The 24,836-nt window shown below is 36.4% G+C and overlaps 1 protein-coding gene across 3 annotated transcripts in view; it reads left to right on the top strand.

Annotated features, from left to right (window-relative positions):
• The window catches only part of CFAP44 (cilia and flagella associated protein 44), a 160,145-nt gene that overhangs the window by 93,137 nt on the left and 42,172 nt on the right, over positions 1-24,836 (top strand). For all 3 annotated transcript variants that reach the window (XM_066240920.1, XM_066240919.1, XM_066240918.1), the window contains 4 exons: positions 1,046-1,208; positions 2,695-2,825; positions 15,446-15,642; positions 18,162-18,336. In XM_066240920.1, the coding sequence (XP_066097017.1) occupies positions 1,046-1,208; positions 2,695-2,825; positions 15,446-15,642; positions 18,162-18,336 (666 nt within the window). The remainder of the gene's footprint in view (positions 1-1,045; positions 1,209-2,694; positions 2,826-15,445; positions 15,643-18,161; positions 18,337-24,836) is intronic.

The following is a 24,836-nucleotide window of genomic DNA, read 5'->3' as shown; positions in this document are numbered from 1 at the left end:
ATAGCTTCAGCTTTCCAGCTCTACCAGTGGCAATCTCAAACTACCAAGCACTCCTCCCGTCTCAGTAGACAAGGGGTCCAGACATGAAACACTCAGCTGTCACTTTGGCTCAGTAGCTCTCGTTCTACTCCACTATTTCACTGTTCTTCCTAGCAGATAGAGAGCCAGTCAGTCACTTCAGGTTTCCCTCTCCATACCCAGTGGTAGGATTCAAATAAATTAACAACCAGTTCTCTGCTCTAATGACCATTTTAAGTATAAAAAATGATATACCAAAAGGTAGTTTATTATTTCATGTATTTAGTACTTAAATAAGAACAACAAAAGGGGTACACAAAACTAGATTATGTTATGAGTTTTAAAATATTAATGAAAAAATATTAAATAATACCTGACAAAAAGCAATAAAACTTTTATTTAAGATATTTCCATATTACTTTTTGATTGACGGTCCTCACTTGCAATTTTTTTCACCTATAAATGGAATGAACTTTATTACAGGTGCTTAGAATATGCTGTTGCACAGATGAGCATTCAAAAAGAGTAAGGAGTGTAAATTTGTGATTTTCACATTGGGTGGTTGCCCAGGCACCCACCTTAGAGAGAACCCTGATTACAAATGCCATTTTAACAACTGGTTTACCGAACTCAACAAAAAATTACGTATTGGTTCTGCTGAACTGGTGCGAACCAGCTGAATTCCACCACTCTCTGTACCCTTCAGACAAAACACAGATGTTCTGAGCTTCCCTCCTCCCTGTAGTCTAGCAGAAAAAAAACAACAAGAAAAACCCCAGTCACTTGGGTTTGTCTCCTCTTTGGAGCTAACCAGGGCGATTACATTTTATATTCCTCCCCACTTTTCAACCCATCCCACTTTTAGTCCATTTGGTGCACGGATCTTTCAGCTGAAGTTCCTTTGCTGGGTTATAGTTGTTCAATTTGTTGAAATTTCAAGAGGAGAGATCAGGAGTATCTCTCACACTGCCATTACTCTGATGTCATCTCTTTAACTAATGTTATCTTTTAAATTTTCTGTTTTCAGTATAGAGAATGCCAGAAGAAAAAGAGAACATGACAAGTTAATGAAAGAAGTGGAGAAAATAAAGGCTGGGAAAAGAGAACAACTCAGAGCTTTGAGGAATCAATTTCAGAATCTACTAGAAATAAATGAAGAGTTACCAGAGCATATGAAGTTTAAACGAACAGTAAGTCAAAAATAAGTTTGATTATAATTTTAACATATCCTGCTTCTGATTTGAGATTAGAACTATTTGGCCATAAGTAGATTACTTAAAATCATACTTAAAGTTTCCCATTCTCTGGCCAGTCAATATGTTGACAGCAACTAAACTACTGTAGGATCTTGTCACACCACTTAGTTTGGGTGCAGAAAAACCTCTTAATATAAAGTTTGCTTCTGGATTTAGCTACCTTACCTTTTTTGGTAACAAGATAAGACATAAATATAGATATTAATCAGCTTATCAACTCTTAACATAAGTAGTCAAGATATCTAACTACTGACTAGGTACATATATACATACTTTGATTCTTGGTGGTACCATTTTTATAACTCATCATATCTTTTGAAAAGATAATACTTGCTTAATCAAGTATTATCATATTAAAAACTTTTTGAAAGGTCACTTAGTATATTTGTAGTTATGGGGGTGACACTTGTTTAAGTTAATTTTGTATTAATTTTTTCTTTTGTGACTTATTGCTAAGCCCCATCTGCTTGCTAGTGGTTTTATTTTTTTTTTAATTTTGTACTTTTTTTCTAAGTGGAAGTACTGTCAAGAGCCTAATAAAATAAAAACCTAGAACTTATTATTCAGACTGTATCCATGGTTTACCTAGTTCTTTAATTCTAGAGGCATTTAGCCAATTTCACATAAAAAATGCTTTGGTGAACTCATAATGCTTAACTTATACTGGGTAAAAGATGTTTATGTTCTTTTGCTAAGAAAAAGGTAGACTCCTGCAGATATGGGTAACATAATTCAAAATAAAGAATAACTGAGGCAAGTTCTATGGCTAAGTACTTCACACATATCATTACTTAAAACACAAGCACTTCTGGAAAGAATACTTACTACTTTCAATTTAGTGTGAATGAACGTCCTGAAATTTTTACAGGACTGAAGGTAAGAAACATGAGTCCTCTAAGTATCTTAATTTGGGAAAATAGCATCTTTGGTAAAGAGCATTCAACCAGAACTTGGTGATGTTAAGGAAATGCCAAAGACTTCGCTATCTTTCCTAGATAGGGTCACATAGGAGGGGATGTTCAACTAATGATCAACTGCCCTGAACTTCTACCCTTTGTTACATACCAGCAGTTGCTTTGGGGTGAAGGGAATATATTTCTTAAAACTTTGTGAAGGAAGTATTTTTTTAACTTTGTACACTCTTTAAATATTCTGTATGAATTCATTATTTTTATTCTGAGGAAAACCATTTAGTATGTAATTTCATTCTATTCTAATTATTTCTGAGAACTTTTCCCCTTTTTTGTGGAAGATCAAAAGTACAGTATGTTATTTCTAGAATGGAGAGAGTTTATGATATGTGGGAGAGAATAATAATGCTGCATGAAATTAAGGACAAACCTTAAAAATCTATATGTATGAAATAAGATAAAGTACATTGATAGAAGTACCCACTTTGATGTGTTCATCTTATCTATAGGATTTTGATATAGACTCCAAAATTCGTGCTGAGATTGATAGAAAAACAGCTTATAAAATTCAAAAAGTGGAAAAGGAATTGGCTTGGGAAAAAGAGAAATATCACCTTGGCCTAAAGAAGCTACAGAATAGGTAGGATCCATATTTTTTGGCAAACAAAGATGTTTGAAAATATATATTTGAATAAAATTGTTCACAGTGGCTTAATCAAAGTGGTCAGATAAGAGGATTCCTAAAATATGCACTAACTCTTGAAGTCTGAAAGAATCTTCTTGTCATTCCTATTGATACCTTTCTGAACTTTTTGATCACTCCTTCCTAATTTAAATCTGAGAAATTTGTTTAACAATTACCATATATTTTGCTCCATAAGACACACCTGACCATAAGACGCACCTAGGGTATTAAGGAGGAAAATAAGGAAAAAAATATTCTGAACCAAATGGTGTGTTAAAATATTTAATAAAAGACACCACAATAATATTTCAACAATGTAAACTCAACAGTAGTATTAACCATTAGCACTGTTATTAACAAATGAGAAAAGACTTTAATGTTCAAATACTCTTCTAGTTGTCCGGGAACCTGCAGCAGCTAAAAAAAGTGAACATTCACTCCATAATACGCACGAGTATTTTCCCCTCCACTTTTTTTTGGGAAAAGTGTGTCTTATTAGAGCAAAAAATACGGTAGATTTGTCACAACCAAATTATATAATACATACTTACTTTCTGTTTTTGACAAATTATTTTTTATCTAATTGATCCAACATAAAATATTAAAAAACTAACAATAAAATAGAACCAAAGAATTTATAACGCAAGACAACTTTCTGTCCAATCCCTCACATGTACCAATTTGACTTCTTGGGAAAAATTACTATTCTTTGCCTTTTTGAGATATAATTTCCATACAGTAAAATGCATAAATCTTAATTGAACAGCTTGATAAATTTTTACAGATGTATAAACACGTATAGTTGATACCCAGATTAAGAACATATACAGCACTCCAGAAATTTCCTTCATAATCCCTCCCAGGAGAAATTTACTCTCCAAAATGAATGCTTGTCATGCCAGATTAATTTTGTCTGAAGTGTATATAAATGAAATGTTGCAGTCTGAACTCTTTGGTATTTGGCTTCTTTACTTGGTATCATGCCTCGAGTTATCCATGTTGTTGCAGGTAGCAGTAGCTCATTCTTTTTTCATTATTTTGTAATATTCTTATAAATGCTTATACTACAATTTATTTATTTAACTGTTTATAAATAGTTGTTTTTTTCTATTTTTTGACTACTATGTAGTAATAACATATGAACATTCTTATGCATTTTTTTGGTGAAAATAAGCACTTATTTCTGTTTGTTTTATAATCATAAGTGATATGCCCGTTTAACTTCATTAGATACTGCCAAACAGTTTTCCAAAATGCTTCAATCAATTTACATATTGATCATCAATGTATGAGAATTCATATTGATCCCCATTGAATTCATTTTCCAGGGCTTCCATAACAAAGTACCACAGATGGGTTAGCTTAAAATAATAGACATTTACTGTCTGATAATTCTAGAGGTTGGAAGTCCAAAATCAAAGTGTTGGCTGAACTGTTTTTTCTGAAAGCTGGGAGGGAGAATCTGTTCCGTGCCCATCTCGGAACTTCTGCTGGTTTGCCAGCAGTCTGTGCTGTAGATGCATCAGTTCATGCCATCTCCCTCCACACAGTGTACTCTCTGTGTCTCTTCATATAATCTCCCCTCTGTGCATGTCTACTTTTCCTCTTTTATAAAGATGCCAGTCATGTTAGAACCACTCTAATTATCTCATTTCAAGTTGAATATCTCTGTCAAGACCCTGTTTCCAGATAAAGTTATATTCTGAGGTTAGTACAACATCTTTTGCAAAGACATAATTCAACCCATAACACTCATGCTTTTCAGTTTTTGGTATTTTGATATTTCCCTGATGAGTTATGATTTTCAGTCCCTTTTCCTGCACTTATTGGTTATTTGCATTGCATCTTTTGTTACATGCTTGTCCAAGTCTTTTATTCATTCTATAAATTGGGTTGTAGGAGTTATTTATATATTCTTTATATGAGTTTTTGTCATGTATATGACATGGATATGTGATACATGTGTACATAAGACACATGCATGTGTGTTTGCATGTAAAATATCTTGCTCTAGTCTGGCTTGTCTTATCATTCTCATTATGGAGTCTCTTTGAACAGAAGTGTTTAATTTGAAAAATTTCAATTTGTTAAGTTTTTCCAATTTATTAATATTTTTACTAATCTTATAGTTAGTACTTTTATGTTGTAGTTAGTAATCTTTGTCTATTCCCAATTCATCAAATAATTTTCCTCTGTGTTCTTCTAGAAGCTTTATTGTTTTGCCATTATCTGTCTTGAATAGATAATGCACGGTAAAAGGTAGATAACGTCATAAGTTCATAACTATGGAGGTCATAGTGGGTAGTCATGCACCAGGCATTTAATTCTTTAGTAAAAGTCTTATTATTGCCTTAAGCAAGCCCTATCCTTGTTTCTTTGCATCTGGCTTTATATGCCTTTGATAACCCCCACTTTCAGACCCCTCCTTCTAAAATGTGACCACACTCAAAACAGCACATAATCTTAACTGTTTTGTAATCTGATCCCTGCTTTCCTCTCTCCCACCTTTATGTAATTTCTCTTTAATATCAAATGCAGAAAAGAAACTGCAAACTGTTATTGTCCAAAGTATTTATTTCGATTGGTTGAGATCTTGCTTCCAGGCATATCCTCTATTTGGCTCCAGTAAATTTTTGTAAAAATTAAAAAAAAGAGAGAGAAATAGAGATCAAATGTCATTTGTTTCTATATGGATATCAAATTGAACTAGTATCATTTGCTGAAAAAACAATTTTTTCCTCGCTAGAATGTAGTGATGCTACAGTTAACTGTATGCATATAGGTCTGTCTGTTCCTGATCTCTTCATTCTATTCCAGTAGCCTATCTATCTTGGTGCTAGTATCACATTGTCTTAATTTGCTCTTGACCTCTGATATTGTAAAACCCCTGGTTTTGTTCTTCATCTTCAATATTGCTTAGGTCCTTTGCTTAGGATCAACTCGTCAATTTTCGCAAAAATGCATGCTAATATTTTTTATTGGAATTACATTGAATCTGTAGATCAACTTAGACATAACATACATTTAAACAATATTGAGTTTTCAATCCACAAACATGGTCTATCATTTAAAAAAAATTTATTTAGAAAATTAATTTTAAAGGGTGACATTGATCAATAAGAGTACACAGGTTCAGTTAAACATTTCTACAGTTAAATATTTGAATTGCTGATTATGTTGTATAGCCATCACCCAAAGTCAAATAATTTTTCCATTACCATATATTTCATATATTTTCTGCTCTTTACTCCCTTCCCTCCACCCTCCTCCTGCACATCTCCCTCCTCCTGGTAACCAATGTAACAGAATCAAGAGCCCAGAAGTAAAACCACACACATATATATGGACAAATCATTTTAAATAAAGAAGCCAAAACACACAATGGAGAAAAGAAAGCCTCTTCAATAAATGGTGCTGGGAAAACTGGAAAGCAACATGCAAAAGAATGAAGATTGACTATATCCCCTTGCACAAAAATTAATTCAAAATGAATCAAAGACCTAAATGTAAGATCTAAAATAATAATTACATAGAAGAAAACATAGGTACTGAACTCATGAACCTTGGCCATAAAGAACAGTTTATGAATTTGACCCCAAAGGCAAGGGAAGTAAAGGAAAAATTAAATGAATGGAACTATATCAAACTAAGAAGTTTCTGCACAGCAAAAGAAACTGACAACCAAACAAATAGGCAGTCAAGTAAATGGGAGATATTTGCAAACAATAGCTCCAATAAGGGGTTAATATCCAAAATATATAAAAAGCTCACAAAGCTCAGCAACAAACAAGCAAACAACCCAGTTAAAAAATGTAGAGAGGTGGTCCTGGCCAGTGGCTCAGTGGTAGAATGTTAGCCTGGCATGTGGACATCCTGGGTTTGATTCTGGTCAGGGCACAAAGGAGAAGTGACCGTCTGCTTCTCTACCTATCCCCCTCCCCTCTCTCTCTATCTCTCTCTCTTCTCCTGCAGCCATGGCTTGGTTGGAGCAAGTTGGCCCCTGGCACTGAGGATGGCTCTGTGGCCCCCATCTAAGGCACTAAAAAAATGACTCCATTGCTGAGCAACAGAGAAACAGCCCCAGATGGGCAGATCATCACCCCATAGGGGACTTGCCCAGTGGATCCCGGTAGTGGCACATCCCTGTCTCTCTGCCTCCCTGCTTCTCACTTAAGAAAAAAATCTTTTTAAAAAATGCAGAGAGGACCTGAACAAACAATTCTTCGAAGAAGACATACAAATGGCCAACAGATACATAAAAATATGCTTGTCCTGACTAGCTGTTAGAGAAATGTCAATCTAAACTACAATGAGCTACCACCTCACACCTGTTAGACTGGCTGTTATCAACAAGACAGATAATAACAAGTGTTAGAGAGGCTGTGGAGAAAAAGGAACCCTCATCCACTGTTGGTGGGAATGTAAAGTGGTACAACCATTACGGAAGAAAGTATGATGGTTCCTCAAAAAATTAAAAACAGAACTACAATATGACCCAGCAATCCCTCTACAGGGTATCTGCCCCCCAAATTCAAAAACATTGGTATGTAACAACACATGCACACCATGTTTACTACAGCTTTATTCACAGTGGCCAAGACATGGAAACAACCAAAGTATCCTTCGATAGAAGATTAGATAAAAAAGATGTGGTACATACAGTGTGTCCATAAAGTCATGGTGCACTTTTAACTGGTCACAGGAAAGCAACAAAAGATGATAGAAATGTGAAATCTGCACCAAATACAAGGAAAACTCTCCCAGTTTCATACCTATTCAGTGCAGTTCAATGTGGGCTCACGCACAGATTTTTTAGGGCTCCTTAGGTAGCTATCCTGTATAGCAGTGTTTCCCAACGTGGGGCCCACGCCCCACAGGGGGGAAATTCGATAGTTAAGGGGGGCAATTTGAAAATGGACTTGACACGACTTTAACTCTTTCACCCTGGGCCATTTAAATGCAATGCTAGATATCGGTGCCAAATTTAACAAAAAATGCAATTCTTAAATAATTGCGGTAAATAATTATTAAGTATAATTTGTTTGACAAGACCAAAATATCAACTGGGTGATTGGCATCCTCAAGTAAACTTCATCCTGGGTTCACCGCAGAGCGTGCAGTCTGCCACGGGGAACCCCGGACGTTTTAAAAACTCGCTAAACAACGCAGTTATTCTCACCTAATTGGACCATCGCAACTTCTGTAGTGTTTCACATCATTCAGTTGGTGTTAATTTGAAATAAGTGTCAGTCAAAACTGTTGTAAAAGCTCGTTGATTTAATAAATATACATATATATATTGCATAGATATAATTGGTAAGTATTTGATTTTATTTTTTATCAATATTAAACTCTTTATTAAGTACTTCTTGCATCGGGGCTAGAAAGCAATAATATTTTATAAATATTATTGGGGCTATAATAGTGCATGCACGACAATTTTAATTTTAGAAGCATAACTTTCCAGAAAATTTTGTCAAGTGGAAAAAATATAGATACCTTTTGATTTGTAGTGGTAGTGTAGTAAATGTGTTATATACATTTAAATAAATATGAATTTTTAGTATACATTTATGTCACATTGAATATATTTTAACACATATTTTAATATTAGTTTTTAATTGATCTTATTTTTATTATAGCCCATAGTAAAATGAGTGATGCAAGCAAGAAAAAAACTCGTCAATATTCGGAGGAATATTTAAAATTTGGGTTCATACCCGCTGTTCACGATGAGCGGATTCCTTTTTGTCTTTTATGCCAGCAATGCTTGACCAACGAATCAATGAAATGAGGTCGTCTTGAGGCGCATTTGAAGGCGAAACATAGTGCTCATATTAATTCAGATTTGAGTTACTTTAAAGCTTTAAAGAAAAATTTTGAAAAAAGAATAACATTAAAGTATTTACTGCTCATACTTCAACTAATAATTGTGTTCTTGAGGCTAGTTATCAAATTTCTTTATTCATCACTAAAACTGGAGAAAAGCACACTATAGGAGAGAATTTAATAAAACCGTCAATATCAGCATTTCTTAAAACGGTTCTTGAAAAAGATGACAAAGATGTAAAAGCTATGCCACTCAGTGACAATACTGTTAGCAGAAGAATAGACGAAAAGAGTGAGGATATTGAAAAACAACTTATTGAAAAGCTGAAAACAAGAAAATTCTCCTTGCAAATGGATGAATCAACTTTGAGAGACAGTGAGGCAGTATTGTTAACTTACGTAAGATATATTGATAAAGGACATTTTGCTGAAGAAATGTTGTTCTGTAAAAGATTAGAAAGCACCACTGCCTCCAAAGATATATATAATAAGCTAAAAAACTACTTAGATGTCAATGATATACCAATGAAAAATATAACATCTTGTGCTGCAGATGGTGCTCCCAATATGATGGGCAAGAAAAATGGCTGCTTAAAATTGATGAAAGATGCGAATCCAGAAATGATTCTTGTGCATTGTGTTATTCATAGGGAAAACTTGGTAGCTAAAAACATCTCGCCTGTTCTGAATGAAGTATTACATACAGTAATAAAGTGTGTTAATGCTATTAAAGCTAGTGCCAAATGTGAGCGTCTTTTCAAGCTATTTTGTGAAGAACAAAATGAAGACCATGTGAGACTTTTACTTCATACTGAAGTAAGATGGCTATCTAAAGGAAACTGTTTGAAAGGATTTATGGAACTGTTTGATACTCTTAGTGATTTTTTAAGCGACAAACCTGAAATGAAGTATCTGTTAACAATAGATGGTAAAGCATTTGTGAGTTATTTAGCCAATATCTTTGAAAAACTAAATATATTAAATAAGCAACTTCAAGGAACAAATAAAACTCTTGTCGATGCAAAAGCAAAGATATTTGGTTTCATTACCAATATTGAGTTATGTCAGAAACATATTAACAACAAAAACTTTAAACAGTTTCATTGGCTCCAAAAATGTGAAGTAACTGATACCGCTTTACTTGTTATTGTCAATCATTTGAATATTCTATTGGCTGATTTAAAAGAAAGATTTTCTGATTTAAAACAAATTGATTTCCCAACATGGATGATGCAGCCAATGTTAGTGGATTTGTCTGATATATCAAATATGCAGTATCAAGAAGAACTCACAGAATTGCAAAATGATGAGTCAGTTAAAGCTTTATTTAATATCAAAGGAGCGATGGCATGGCTTTGTGAGGAAACAGAAATCAAATACCCAAATTCAACCAAATGTGCAAGAAAACTATCGCTACCGTTTCCATCTTCATTTTTAGCTGAATGTGGATTTAGTGCTGTAAATGATTTACTGGTAAAAAAAAAGAAATCGGCTGGATATAACACAATGTGGAGACTTGAGACTAAAGCTACCCAAATTGGAACCTAATATAAAATCTCTGTGCAGCAAGCATTAAGTGCAAGGATCACACGAAATTAAAATAATAAATTAATATAGAAAAATCTGTATTAAAATTATTTGGAATTTAAATTTCTGTTTTTCATTATATGTTTTGAAATTTTACTTACTGTGTTTTGTTAACAATTTCATAGTGATTTCTTCCTAGAACCTATCATTTATGTTTATTAAGTGAACAAATCAATTTTTTGTTAAAAATTATGTATGTTACATAGGGGGGGACATAAAAATTTTAGAAAGGTTAAGGTGGGACATGGCACAAAAAAGGTTGGGAAACACTGCCGTATAGCCTCTACAGACTCGTCACTGACTGATGGCCTACCAGAACGGGGTTTCTCTACCAAACTGCCGGTTTCCTTCAACTGCTTATCCCACTGAGTAATGTTATTCCTATGTGGTGGCGCTTCATTATAAACGCGCCGATATTCACGTTGCACTTTGGTCATGTATTCAAATTTAGCGAGCCACAGAACACACTGAACTTTCCTCTGTACCGTCCACATCTTGACTGGCATGGCCGTGGGCTGCTCCCCTGAACACACGGTGTTACGTCATCATCTGTGCATGCGCACAAGCTGCCACATCATCCTACAGAAACTGGGAGGGTTTTCCTTTTATTTGGTGCAGATTTCACATTTCTATCGTCTTTTGTTGCTTTCCTGTGACCGGTCAAAAGTGCACCATGACTTTACGGACACACTGTATATACTATGGAATACTACTCAGCCATAAGAAATGATGACATATTGCCATTTACAACATTACATATCTTGAAAAGAATCTACTTTTAATATTTCTTCTAGTGGTGGCAACCATACATCTAAGTGACATATTTATATGACTTTATTACTAATCATTATTTATTGACTCCCTCGTATGATAGGTGAGGATTTTATGCACCTTAATGTACTCATGCTTTTTTCCACCTTCTTGCACTTATAAAATATATTATAATAGCCACTTAAATTTCTTCTCTGCTAGTTATATCATCTGTGCCACATCTGGGTCTGCTTCTATTAATTAATATTTTTTCTCTTTATTTTGGGTCATATTTGCCTGCCTAAAATTTTTTGATTGGATGCCAGACATTCTGAATTTTACGTGGTGGCTGCTGGATGTTTTAAACATACTTTTGCATATTTTTTATCTTTGTCCTGGAATTTAGTTAAATTAGTTGAAAACAGTTTGATTTTTTTTGAGGCTTACTTTTAATATTTGTTAGATGGGATCAGATAGCCTTCAGTCTAGAGCTGATTTTCCCCCACTACTAAGATAAAATTTTCTGAGTACTCTACCCTTTATCCCATGTATCATAAGGTTTGTGAAAATACGAGCTATTCCAACCTGAGTGGGTGTCTAGGAACTCTTCTGCCTGCTCTGTTCTGGTGTTTCTTTCCCCAGGTTCAGGTAGATTTCCTCACCTGTTATGTGCTGATCAGCACTCCCCTGAAGGCTGGAAGGGCCCTCGCAGATGTCCAGTGCTTTCCCTCTGTGCCACATTTCCTCTCTGGTGCTCTACTCTGTGAACAATGGCACTTTTTTTTTTTTTTTGTATTTTTCTGAAGTTGGAAATGGGGAGGCAGTCAGACAGATTCCCGCATGCGCCCGACCGGGATCCACCCGGCATCCCACCAGGGGGCGATGCTCTGCCCATCTGGGGTGCTGCCCTGTTGCAACCAGAGTCATTCTAGCGCCTGAAGCAGAGGCCATGGAGCCATCCTCAGCGCCCGGGCCAACTTTGCTCCAATGGAGCCTTGGCTGTGGGAGGGGAAGAGAGAGACAGAGAGGATGGAAAGGGGGAGGGGTGGAGAAGCAGATGGGCGCTTCTCCTGTGTGCCCTGGCCGGGAATCGAACCCGGGACTCCTGCACGTCAGGCCGACGCTCTACCACTGAGCAAACCGGCCAGGGCCACGATGGCACTTCTTACCTGGCATTGAATCCCTGAGTATTTGAATTCTTGGATAAAACTTGAATTATTTACATCCCTAGGTTATATCTAGATTGTTACCCATTGAGAGACGAAATTAAGAAGTTTCTATCAGGATGAACCCCCAACATAGTATTCTATGTTTGGCTTTAATATTTATATCTGTAAATATATTTATATGGCAAGTTTGAATCTTAATTCACAAAACCAGGAAAAAAAGCAATATTGCTCGTCTTTATTTTATTGAAATGAACTTAAATTTGACTCTGGGCTTCTACTTCACCAGGTAGACAAGAAAGTCACTTTGAGTACCACTGAGGTTCACTGCCCCAGCCTGCCTGATTTTTTCAATTCTCTGATCTGTGGTTTCTGTGTTCTGCTGGAGCAGGTAGTCATTGTTGAGGCTCCCAGGATGTCACACACTTGCAGCCATTATCCTTCAGGCCTGTGTCTCCCCAGATGCTGTCAGAAGCAGGGAACAAGTGCCTGCAGCTCAAGGGCCCAGTTTCCCTTTCATTCTCCTCATCAGTTGGAACCTCTTTCTCAGCACTCTCCTTGTTTCCTTAACTCCCTGCTTTCCCACCCTGGTTCAGGCCCCTGACCCTCCGTAGTTTGATGTCTTCAGTAAACACCTGGAAGAAAATAAGTACTTAGCTATCTGATTAGAATGGGGATAGAATAAAGTTGTACTACTGAGTAACCCTGGGTACTACCACTGTTTTCATCTTCACCAATCTAATAGGCCAAATATAATAACTCTTGGTTTAATAATTTACATTCTTTTGATTAGTGGTAAGGTCAACCATTTCTTTTCACATCTATAATTCATTTATCTTTATTCATAGAAATCCCTGTTTAGATTCATTGTTCATTTTTCTTGAAGTTCTGTTTATTTTTCCCCTTATTCTTAGTTATAGTCTCTATTTCTATAACTATTAGCTTTTTATTATACATAATATAAATACTTTCTCTTACTCTGCCATTTGCCTTAAAGTTTATTTGTATTTTTCTAACAGTGTGGAAGTTTTAAATTTTTTATGTTTGTATTTTTCTGAAGTGAGAAGCAGGGAGGCAGTCAGACAGACTCCCACATGCACTGGACTGGGATCCACCCAGCAAGCCCGCCAAGGGGCAATGCTCGGCCCATTTGGGGTGTTGCTTTGTTGCAACCAGAGCTGTTCTAGTGCCTGAGGTAGAGGCCATGGAGCCATCCTCAGTGGCTGGGCCAACTTTGCTCCAATGGAGCCTTGGCTGCAGGAGGGGAAGAGAGAGACAGAGAGAAAGGAAGGGTGGAAAAGCAGATGGGCACTTCTCTTGTGTGCCCTGGCCAGGAATTGAACTCTGGACTTCCACATGCTGGGCCAATGCTCTACCACTGAGTCAACCGGCCAGGGCCAGAAGTTTTAAATTTGATGTGATCAAAACTATCCATAGTTTCCTACATGGTTTCTGGGTCTCATGAAAAGACTAACATTTTTTTCTAATATTTTAATTTTTTAATTTATTGGGTTGGCATGGTTTGCCACAACATATAGGTTTCAAGTGTACAACTCAATATAACAACATCTACACACCCCAGTATGCTTTCTTCCTCTACCCCAAGCAAAGTCTCTTTCTGCCTACATCCTGTGTTGGGATTCTGCCAGTTCACACCAGTTCAGCAGAACCAATACCTAATTTTTTGTTGAGTTCAGTGAACCAGTTGTTAAAATGGCACTTGTAATTAGGATTCTCTCTAAGGTGGGCACCTGGGCAGCCACCCAATGTGGAAATCACAAATTTACATTCCTTACTCGTGTGTGTGTGTGTGTGTGAGAGAGAGAGAGACAGAGAGAGAGAGAGAGACAGAGAGAGACAGAGAGAGGAAGAAATAGGGACAGACAGACAGGAAGGGAGAGATGAAAGCATCAATTCTCCATTGCGTCTCCTTAGTTGTTCATCGATTGCTTTCTCATATGTGCCTTGACTGGGAGGAGGGGCCATCGCAGACCAAATAACCCCTTGCTCAAGCCAGCAATCTTGGGCTCAAGCCAGTGATCATGGGGTCATGTCTATGATCCCACGCTCAAACCAGCGACCCCACACTCAAGCTGGTGAGCCTGCATTCAAGCTGATGACCTCGGGGTTTCGAATATGGGTCCTCTGCATCCCAGTTCAATGATGTATTCATGGCATCACTGCCTTGTCAAGCTTCTTACTCTTTTTTTTAACATTTATCTGTGCAACAGCATATTCTAAGTGCCCAGAGGAATATTCATTTTATCCATAGGTGAAAAAAATTGCAAGTGAGGATGCCAATCAAGAAGCTATATGGAAATATCTTAAATAACAGTCTTAATGTTTTTTTCAGGTATTATTTAATATTTTAATTAATATTTTAAAACTCATAATATAATCTAGTTTTTTGTACTTCTTTTATTGTTCTTATTTAAGTATTAAATGCATGAAATAATAAACTATGTTTTGGTATGTCTTTTATTTATATATACTTAAAATGATCATTAAGGCAGAGAACCAGTTGTTAAATTATTTGAATACCACCACTGGAACTACCATATGACCCAGCAATCCCTCTATGCAGTACCTACTCCCAAAAAGATCAGAAACATTTGTTCATAAAGCCACCCCCATGTTTATTGCAGCATTATTCACAGTGGCCAAGACATGGAAGCAACCAAAGTGTCCTTTGATAGAGGCTTTGATAGAGGATTGGATAAAGAAGATGTGGTACATATATACAATGGAATACTACTTAGCCATAAAAAATGATGACATATTGCTATTTACAACAACATGGAACATTATATTGAGTGAAATAAGCAAATCAGAAAAAGCTATTAACTGTATGATTTCACACATAGGTGGGATATAAAACTGAGACTCACGGGATAAAAGTGCAGTGGTTACCAGGGGGAGGGGGATATGGGGGAGGAGGATGTGAGGGAGGGGTGGGCAAGGGGAGTAAAGAGGGACAAGTATGTGGTGACAAAGAGTGATTTGACTTTGGGTTCAAATGCTATAGAGATGTTTACCTGAAACCTATGTACTCTTATTGATCCGTGTCACTATGTTAAATTTAATTTTCTAAATAAAAAAAAGTTTTTTGGATCCAGTGTGATATAATGATTTTATTTATAAGCATAGTATATTGTGGTCTTACTTAATAATCATGTAGAATGATTAAAATGGTATAAATGATTAAAATGGTGACTATTGCAGATAATTGTTTTCTTTTTTCAGGTTTCGTGATCCTCTGGATGGTGATAGTATTGTGGTTCATGCCATAAGAAGTGACCACAAGATATCCTCGTACAGGCTTGTGAAGTCCTCTAAGTACTCCAAAGCCAAAAAGGCCAGTTATTCAGACAGAAGACCAAGCAAATGGGAGAGGTTTGAAAAAGAAGGAACTGGAAGAAAGGATAGCCAGAAGGATATAGGTAACATAAATGATAAGAAGGCTGTTAAATTCTCATCTATTAAGTTTTCAAAACTGAATTGTATTTTTGTGGGCAGAACATTAGAATGCTTTTTTTTTTTACTTGAGCTCAATCTCTTGTCTCCTTTCTTATGTTCCTTTGGAATAAATAATCAAAGGAACTTCATGTGGCTGAAAATGAGTAGCCAAGTTTCTCCAGAAAATATTCCACACCAACTTTCCTGTTTGATGCAGGCTGCTAATGAAAACCCACCCTGGTCATGTGACAGGGGATATGAATATCTGATGCTGCTTTTTGTTTTGTTTTGTTTTTTTCTTTCACTTCCCATATTCATTAGATGCTAGTTTCTAGGCATCGTTTCTTCCCAGATTCCTGTACTCCCCCCCCAGAGTGTGGGGCTAGAACACAAGATTTCAAGCTATTTTCCCAGAGCATGTGTTTTAAACAAAACAATGAGCTGAGAATACAGATTGAAAATAGTACCTCTAATTTCTGCAACCTGCCTCTTGTAAACTGCCCACAGGGTGACTGCAGATGACTAGAAGAAAGACAAGCATTCAGGGAATGGCTTGGAGAATCCACTCAAGAACAAGTGAGGGGCTCTGTAGCCTGGCCAGGTCTGGGCTAGTGCCTGTGATACAGTACTGACATTAAAGCTAGTTTATCCTCTTGATTGAGAAACCTTAACAGCTCTTTGCTGTCTCTCTAGCATAAATTCTGAAAGCATTATCCTAGTATTTTCTTCCCCAGTATATCCTTATTCTGTTGGCTATTAATGGTGCATTCTTGTACTGTTCAACTTGTAATTTTAGCCTGTTGTCCTACTTGGTACTTCCTAGTTATCCCTGATGCTTCTCTATCCAGGCTCCTACTAAAGTAACCAATTCATTTTTCTCTCTGAATTCTACTAGTTCATGAGGATCTAGATTGAAACACACTTTATATATATATATATATATATATATATATATATATATATATATATATATATGGCCTTTGCATGATCACCCAGGCCACATTAAACTCTTCTTTTCTCGTATTATCCTATATTTGAAATATGACATGGTTGAGTTGTAACTATCTGACCATCTCATTAACTTGTTTCATGATCTCAGTCTAAAATATATCTCTTTGTAGCTCAAACATGGTTTGAATAAGTCCCCCAGTAGATACTTATTGAGAAAGCCAATAACATTTTCCCCCCAGAAAAGTAAGTTTTGTTGATATTATCTCCAGAAACCCAAAAGACCTATACCCACTTTCAGTCACCCCCTATCCCTTCAGGGTCTCACATTGCACCACTTGGGGAAGGTACATAAATTGCTTTTAGTTTTCTAAAGCCCTAGTCTTTCCACTCCCTGGATAGCCGTAAAATTCAGTAGCAATGCTGTTTTCTTGCTGCTGTTGTTTTCAGCAATCCCTGCTACATCTACTTAGCAGCAATGGGTAAAGGAGTGCAAGGGAATCAGTTAGATGAGTAAGAAAAAAAATACATAGAAAAACAGGAACATGGCCTATCACAGGGCCCTCTGTCTAGCCTCAGTGTCTTGATCCTTCATTGATTGAATTTGTCTTTATGCTGAATCACACTTTTCTGAATCACATCTGAAATTCCCATAGCCCCAGAGACATTCCTGATACACAAAGGCTTAAAATGATCAGTCAGATATATTTTGCCACCCCTATACATCTTTACTGTTTTTTCCCCATCTAGTTCAGGGAGCAATTTCTGGAACAGTAGTAGGATATGTGATAGGAATGTCAAACTCAATGTCAGACTTATATTTGAAGAGATGTATACCATAGATGTACCAACATTTCCCACACCACCTGGCCCCTTCCTTTTTGGGCTGCAGTGGGAACCAATCATTGTCTGCGTTCTTTGTTCTAATTTTTTCCCACATACCAGATAAGAGAGTGATGTTCCTCCTTGAATCACTGTGCCCACCACTCATGATCTCAAGTCTGGTGTTAATTTTCAGCGCTAGCATCTCAGACACAACATGCCAAGCGGCCTTGTCCGAAATTATAGATTTGATTGTATGTTTCTGGTCAGTTTTTAAATTGGCCACAGAGTACTGCAGTTGGTATATGTCACCTCCAATTATACATCTTAAATAGGATTCACTTGCCTTCCCTTTCCCTACTATCCTATCACAAATACTCTTTCTAGCTTCCCAGTATGTAGCAGTGGTCCATTATTGTTTATTGTTTATCTCTCTGTCATATATAATATAATATAATATAATATGATATATAATATAATACATTATATATATAATCTTGCTAACTTTTCAATAAGGTCCTTAAAAGCTAATATTGTAACTTAGATTTCATTATTTCATATTCTAAAATATTTGTTATGAGGTTGAATTCATGGTAGTTGCTTAATAAATAATGTGACTTACAGATTCATTGTATTTTCTGGATTTAAAAAATGTAATAGGTTGAAAACAATATTTGAGAATTTCATTTTGATGTTTCAAAAAGATTGAAAAAAATGTTGACTCTTTGTACAGGTGCAAGTATTAATGAACCAGAAGAATCAATTATTGAAAAAGGGAAGCGATTTCGGCCTAAAACCCTGAGTCAAATTATGGTGCGCAGTCAAATTGAGAAAACTAAGAAACTTAAGTTAAAAGCTGAAAGGGCCCAGATGAAGATTCAGCAGCGAAAAAAAGAATGGGAAGAACTGTAAGTTTTTATGTAAACTCTTTTATTTTAATATGAGTCTCTCAAAATATCTTAATGTCAATAAACAAATGTTTTATTTAAATAAAAAAGTGAAATAAACAGAAACAAATAGAGATATTGAAGATGGGTCAGCTGGATGTTTCAGGGTGGTGATACCTTGGTGCAACTTCCATGATCCTAAGCCTTTCAGGTCCAAGAATGTCATTTTATTAATATACTCAGAGTGATTTTTAAGAATTAAGAAATTCTTTTCATCCCAACATCAAGAAGATGTTCTCCTGATGTACTTCTAACATCTTACAGTTTTGGTCTTCACCTGGTCTAACTGTTTGAAATTAAGTTTTTAGATAATTTAGTGAGATACTTTTGTTTAACAAGCATATCTTTTATTTGTTAATTAACCACCTATATATCTTTGGTGAAATGTCTCTTCATGTCTTTTGCCCATATTCAAATAAGATTGTTAGCTATTTAAATGTTGAGTTTTGAGAGTTCTTAGAAATATATTTTGATGGTGTCAGAGTAATGACAGTGTGAGATATACCTCTGATCTCTCCCCTTAAAATTTCAACAAATTGAACAGTTATCGTGCAGCAAAGCAACCCCAACTGGGCTTGCAGGCTTGCCTGAAAGATCCCCACACTGATTGCACTAAAGTTGAGAAGCATTGAGAAGAGGGGTGGGAGATAAGATGCACTTGAAATCAGTTTTGTCTGCTGGGGCTCTGGAGAAGAGGGAAGCCGGGAGTAACTGTTTTTTTGTTTGTTTGTTTGTTTTCTGCTGGGGCCATGAAGAGGAAGGAAGCTCAGGCTGTCTGGATTTTGTCTTCTGGGGCTCAGGAGAGGGAAGCCTGGAGTGACTGGGTCTCCTTCTGTGGGGAGGAGAGGTGACTGAGATTGAGAGGTAGAGGGAGAGATACTAAACCAATGCAGAGGCAAAAGGAGTGGTCACAACCAGTGTTCCCACAGACTACTCACAACCCACACTTGGCACAGAGACAAAGAAAATCAAACTGTGCCTTGCAGCCTCCCAGATCCTACTTCTCTCACCATGTGGGTACAGAGAGTGGCAGAGACAGACTCCCACAGGTACTTCTCCAGAGCCACAATCTCCCCAAAAGAATGAAGGTGCTCTGTGTCTGGTTCCATGGTCTGTTAAGATGTGGAGAGGAGTGCCTGGAGGCTTAAGATCATTGCTAAAGCTGTAAAGCCCAAGCTGTAAAGCCCTCAACACATCCCACCTACCAACATGACTGTGGCCCTGCCTACATCTCAGTGGAGGTCAGCCCAGAAATTTCACAGAGCTAAAATTTATAATACCTTCTGAAAGAAAACAGAACAACCTCTCAAAGCTGAAGTATTATTTTTCTTTTCCCCCTCTTTTTTTCTTTTAATTTTATTTCACTTTTAGATTTTTTATTCTTATTTGTTGTGGATGTTTTATTTTTTTGGTTTTGTTCTCTGCTTTTTCTTCCTTATTTGTTATTATTTTTAAATTTTTTATATTTTTTTATTGTATCCTTCACTTTCACTTTTTATATTTTTAGTTGTTTTATGTTAGAGTTCTTAACAACACCACTCTCAAATGCCATCAAAGAAGAAGAAATCAAATACCATGGCTACATAAGAAGGAAACATAGTTCAGAAAGAAACTATAAAATCCACAGAAAGCAAGCTCAGTCACATGGAAACCTTGGATTTAAATGATAGAGAATTTAAAATTGAAGTTCTGAAAATACTCAGTGAGGTGCAAGAAAACACTGATAGGCAATTTAATGAGCTCAAAAACCAAATTAAAGAACAAAATAAGTACTTCGCCAAGGAGATTGAAACTTTAAAAACAGAGATGAATTAATAACAATACATGAATTAAAAATTGAGAAAGCAATTCAGATAACAGAACAGGCTAGATAGAGAAAAAAATCACTGACATTGAAGACCGGCCACCAGAGATGCTACAGAGAGAAGAGAGAGACTCACGAATTTAAAAAAATGATAAAGCTCTACAAGAATTGTCTGATTCCATCAGAAAAAGCAATATAAAAATAGGGGCCCTGGCCATTCTTTTATTTTATTTTTTTTTACTTAAAAATTACATTTAAAGGTGTGACATTGATCAATAAGAGTACATAGGTTTCACGTAAACATTTCTATAGCATTAGAACTGTTGATTATGTTGTGTATCCAACACCCAAAGCTGAATTATTTTCCATCACCATATATTTGTCCCTCTTTACTCCCTTCCCCCAACCTCTCCCCATCATCCCCTCCCCCTGGTAACCAATTCACTTTTATCTATGTCCACAAGTTTTATATCCCACCTATGTGTGAAATCATATGGTTCTTAGCTTTTTCTGATTTATTTATTTCACCGAGTGTAATGTTCCCAAGGCCCATCCATGTTCTCATAAATGGCAATATAGCATCATTTCTTATGGCTGAGTAGCATTCTATTGTATAGATGTACCACATTTTCTTTATCCAATCCTTTATTGAGGAACACTTTTGCCCTTTCTATGCCTTGGTCACTGGGAATAATGCTGTAATGGACATGGGGCTGTATGTGTCTTTATGTACCAAAGTTTTTGAGTTTTGGGGGTAGATACCCAGTAGAGGAACTCCTGGGTCATATGGTAGCTCTATTCTTAATTTTTTGAGAAACCACCATGCTTTTTTCCAAAATGACTGTAACAGTTGACATTCCCACCAGCAGTGAATGAAGATATTTTTTTCTCCACAGTCTCTCCAACACTTGTTATTATCTGTCTTGTTGTTAATAACAAATCTAACAGGTGTGAGGTGGTATCTCATTGTAGTGTTGATTTGCATTTCTCTAATAGCTAGTGAAGATGATCACTTTTTCATATATCTGTTGGGCATTTGTATGCCCTCTCGAGAGAAGTGTCTGTTCAGGTCCTCTCCCCATTTTTTAATTGGATTGTTTGCTTGTTTGTTACTGAGCTTTGTGAGTTCTTTATATATTTTGGATATTCATCCCTTATCAGGGCTGTTGTTTGCAAATGTCATCTCCCCTTTGGTTCATTGCCTTTCTTTTTTGTTGGATTTTTTGTTGTGTGGAAGCTTTTTAGTTTGACATAGTCCCATTCATTGCTGCCGTCATTTCCCTTTCCTTTGGGATCAAATTCTGAATTGTTGTCTATGGTCAAGGTCCATGAGCTTACTATGTTTAGTTCTTCTATATAATTTATTGTTTCAGATCTTATATTTAGGTCTTTGATCCATTTTGAATTAATTTTTGTTAAGGGAGACAAACTGTAGTCAAATATCATTCTTTTGCATGTGTCTTTCTAATTTCCCCAGCACTATTTATTGAAGAGGCTTTTTTTTTTTTATCTCAATTGTGTGTTTCTGGCTCTTTTGTCGAAGATGTTTTGTCCATATATATGTGGTTTTATTTCTGGGTTCTCAGTTCTGTTTCATTGATCTGTATGTGTGTTTCTCTGCCAGTATTAGGTTGTTTTGATTATTGTGGCTCTCTAGTATAATTTGAAGTCAGATGGTACGATACCTCCAGCTTTATTCTTTTTCCTCAGGATTGCTTTGGCTATTAACATTTTTTTATGGTTCCATACAAACTTGGTGATTTTTTTTCTACTTAATATAAGAATGACATTGGAATTTTGATGAAGATTGCATTAAATTTGTATATTGCTTTGGGTAATATGGCCATTTTAATTACTCTATTTCCCCATGTATAAGATGCACCCATGTTTAAGATGCACCTTAATTTTGGGGCCAGAAATTTGAAAAAAAAATGTATTACATAAAGTTATTGAACTCAAGTTTTATTTATCATAAAATTTATAGAATTCCTCATCACTCTCAAAACTCCCACCCATTAGCTTGCCCTCATCTGTGTCTGATGATGAATCACTGTCTTCATATATTGCCTCGTCCTTAGTTCCATCCATGGCATTTGAAATGCCACAATCACTGTATAAGATGCACCCAGCGTTTAGACCTCAAATGTTTCAAAAAAGTTTGCGTCTTATACATGGAGAAATATGGTATGTTGATTCTTCCAATCCATGAACATGGAATATTTTTCCCTTTCATTTTGTCTTTTTCAATTTCTTTCAATAATGTTTTGTAATTTTCAGTATATAGGTCCTTTACATTCTTTAAGTTTATTCCTAGGTATGTTTTTGTTGTTGCAATTGTAAAAGAAATTTTTTGTTGTTGTTCAGTTTTCAATGTGTCACCGTTGGCATATAGGAAAGCAGTGAACTTTTTTTTGTGACAGAGAGATAAAGACAGAGAGGGACAGATATGGACACACAGACAGAAAGGGAGAGAGATGAGAAGCATCAGTTCTTTGTTGAGGCACCTTAGTTGTTCATTGATTGCTTTCTCATACGTGCTTTGACCAGAGGGCTACAGTGGACCGAGTGACTCCTTGCTCAAGCCAGCGGCCTTGGGCTCAAGCTGGTTAGCCTAGCTCAAACTATATGAGCCTGCACTTAAACTGGCCAGCTCAGGGCCTTGAACCTGGGTCCTCTGCATACCAGTCTTACACTCTATCCACTGCGCCACCACCTGGTCAGGCAAAGCAGTGGACTTTTGTGTTGATTTTGTATCTTGCAACTTTACTGTATTGGTTTATTGCTTCTAATAGTTTTTTGGTGGAGTCTTTTGGGTTTTCTACATACAGGATCATGTCATTTGCAAAAAGTGATACCTTTACTTCTTCTTTCTCAATATGGATGCCTTTGATTTCTTTCTCTTGCCTGATAGTTTTGGCTAAAACTTCCACAACTATATTGAATAAGAGTCGAGAGTAGGCAGCCTTGTCTTGTTCCTGATTTTACAGGAAAAACCTTCATTTTTTTTCACCATTTAGTATAATATTAGCTAATGGTTTGTCATATATGGCTTTTATTATGTTGAGGTCCTTTCCTTCTATTCTGATTTTATTGAGTGTTTTAAACCAGTGGTCCCCAATCCCGGGGCTGTGGACTGGTACCGGTCTGCAGAGAAAGAATAAATAACTTACATTATTTCCGTTTTATTTATTTTTAAGTCTGAATGATGTTTTATTTAAAAAAAATGACCAGGTTCCCTCTGTTACATTCGTCTAAGACTCACTCTTGATACTTGTCTCGGTCATGTGATACATTTATCCGTCCCACCCTAAAGGCCGGTCCGTGAAAATATTTTCTGACATTAAACTGGTCCGTGGCCCAAAAGAGGTTGGGGACCACTGTTTTAAACATAAAGTGATGTTGTATCTTATCAAATGCCTTTTCTGCATCTATTGATAGAATTTCATAATTTTTGTTGTTTGTTTTATTGATGTGGTGAACCATCCTTGTGCTCCTGGAATAAATCCCACGTGATTATGATTTATTAATTTTTTAATGTGTTGCTGTATTCAATTTCCTAGTATTTTGTTTAGGATTTTTTGCATCTGTATTCATTAGCAATATTGGTTTGTAATTTTCTCTTTTTGTATTGTACTTGCTAGGTTTTGATATGAGGGTTATGCTGGCTTCATAAAATGTGGCTAGTGTGTATTGCTTCTTGTATTTTTTGGAAGACTTTGAGAAGGATAGGAACCAAATATTCTATGAATGTTTGGTAGAATTCACTAGTGTGGCCATCTGGTCCTGGACTTTTATTTTTGGGGAAGGTTTTGATAGTTGTTTCTACTTCCTTCCTGCTTATGGGTCTATTTAGGTTTTCCACTTCTTCATGACTCACTCTAGGAAGATTGTATAGTTCTAGGAATTTATCCATTTCTTCTAGGTTGTTATTGATATATTTGGTGGCATATAATCTTTCACAGTATTCTACTCTGATCCTTTGTATATCTATGCTAATTTCTCCTCTATCACTTTGGATTTTGTTTATTGAGACTTTCTCTTTTTTTCTTAGTGAGTGTAGCCAGGGGTTTGTCAATTTTATTTATCTTTTCAAAGAAACAGCTCTCTATCAGTTTTCTCTATAGTTATTTTGTTCTCTATTTCTTTTAGTTCTGCTCTAATTATTACTATTTTCTTTCTTCTGCTGACTTTGGGTTGCCTTTTTTTTTCTCTTCTTTGTTCCTTAAGATGTGATGTTAGGTTGTTTACTTGAGATCTCTCTTATTTCTTGATATAAGCCTGTATGATATAAACTTTCCTCTTATCATTGCTTTTGCTATATCACAGGAATTTTGATTTATTGTGTTGTCATTTTCATTTGTCAGCCTATATCTTTTTTTTTTTTTTTTTTTTGTATTTTTCTGAAGCTGGAAATGGGGAGAGACAGTCAGACAGACTCTCGCATGCGCCCAATCGGGATCCACCCAGCACGCCCACCTGGGGCGATGCTCTGCCCACCAGGGGGCGATGCTCTGCCCCTCTGGGGCATTGCTCTGCTGCAACCAGAGCCACTCTAGCGCCTGGGGCAGAGGCCAAGGAGCCATCCCCAGCGCCCAGGCCATCCTCGCTCCAATGGAGCCTTGGCTGCGGGAGGGGAAGAGAGAGACAGAAAGGAAGG

The sequence above is a fragment of the Saccopteryx bilineata genome, chromosome 8, assembly GCF_036850765.1.
Source record: "Saccopteryx bilineata isolate mSacBil1 chromosome 8, mSacBil1_pri_phased_curated, whole genome shotgun sequence".
Classification (NCBI taxonomy): Eukaryota; Metazoa; Chordata; class Mammalia; order Chiroptera; family Emballonuridae; genus Saccopteryx; species Saccopteryx bilineata.
This window is presented reverse-complemented; position numbering and strand designations above follow the sequence as displayed.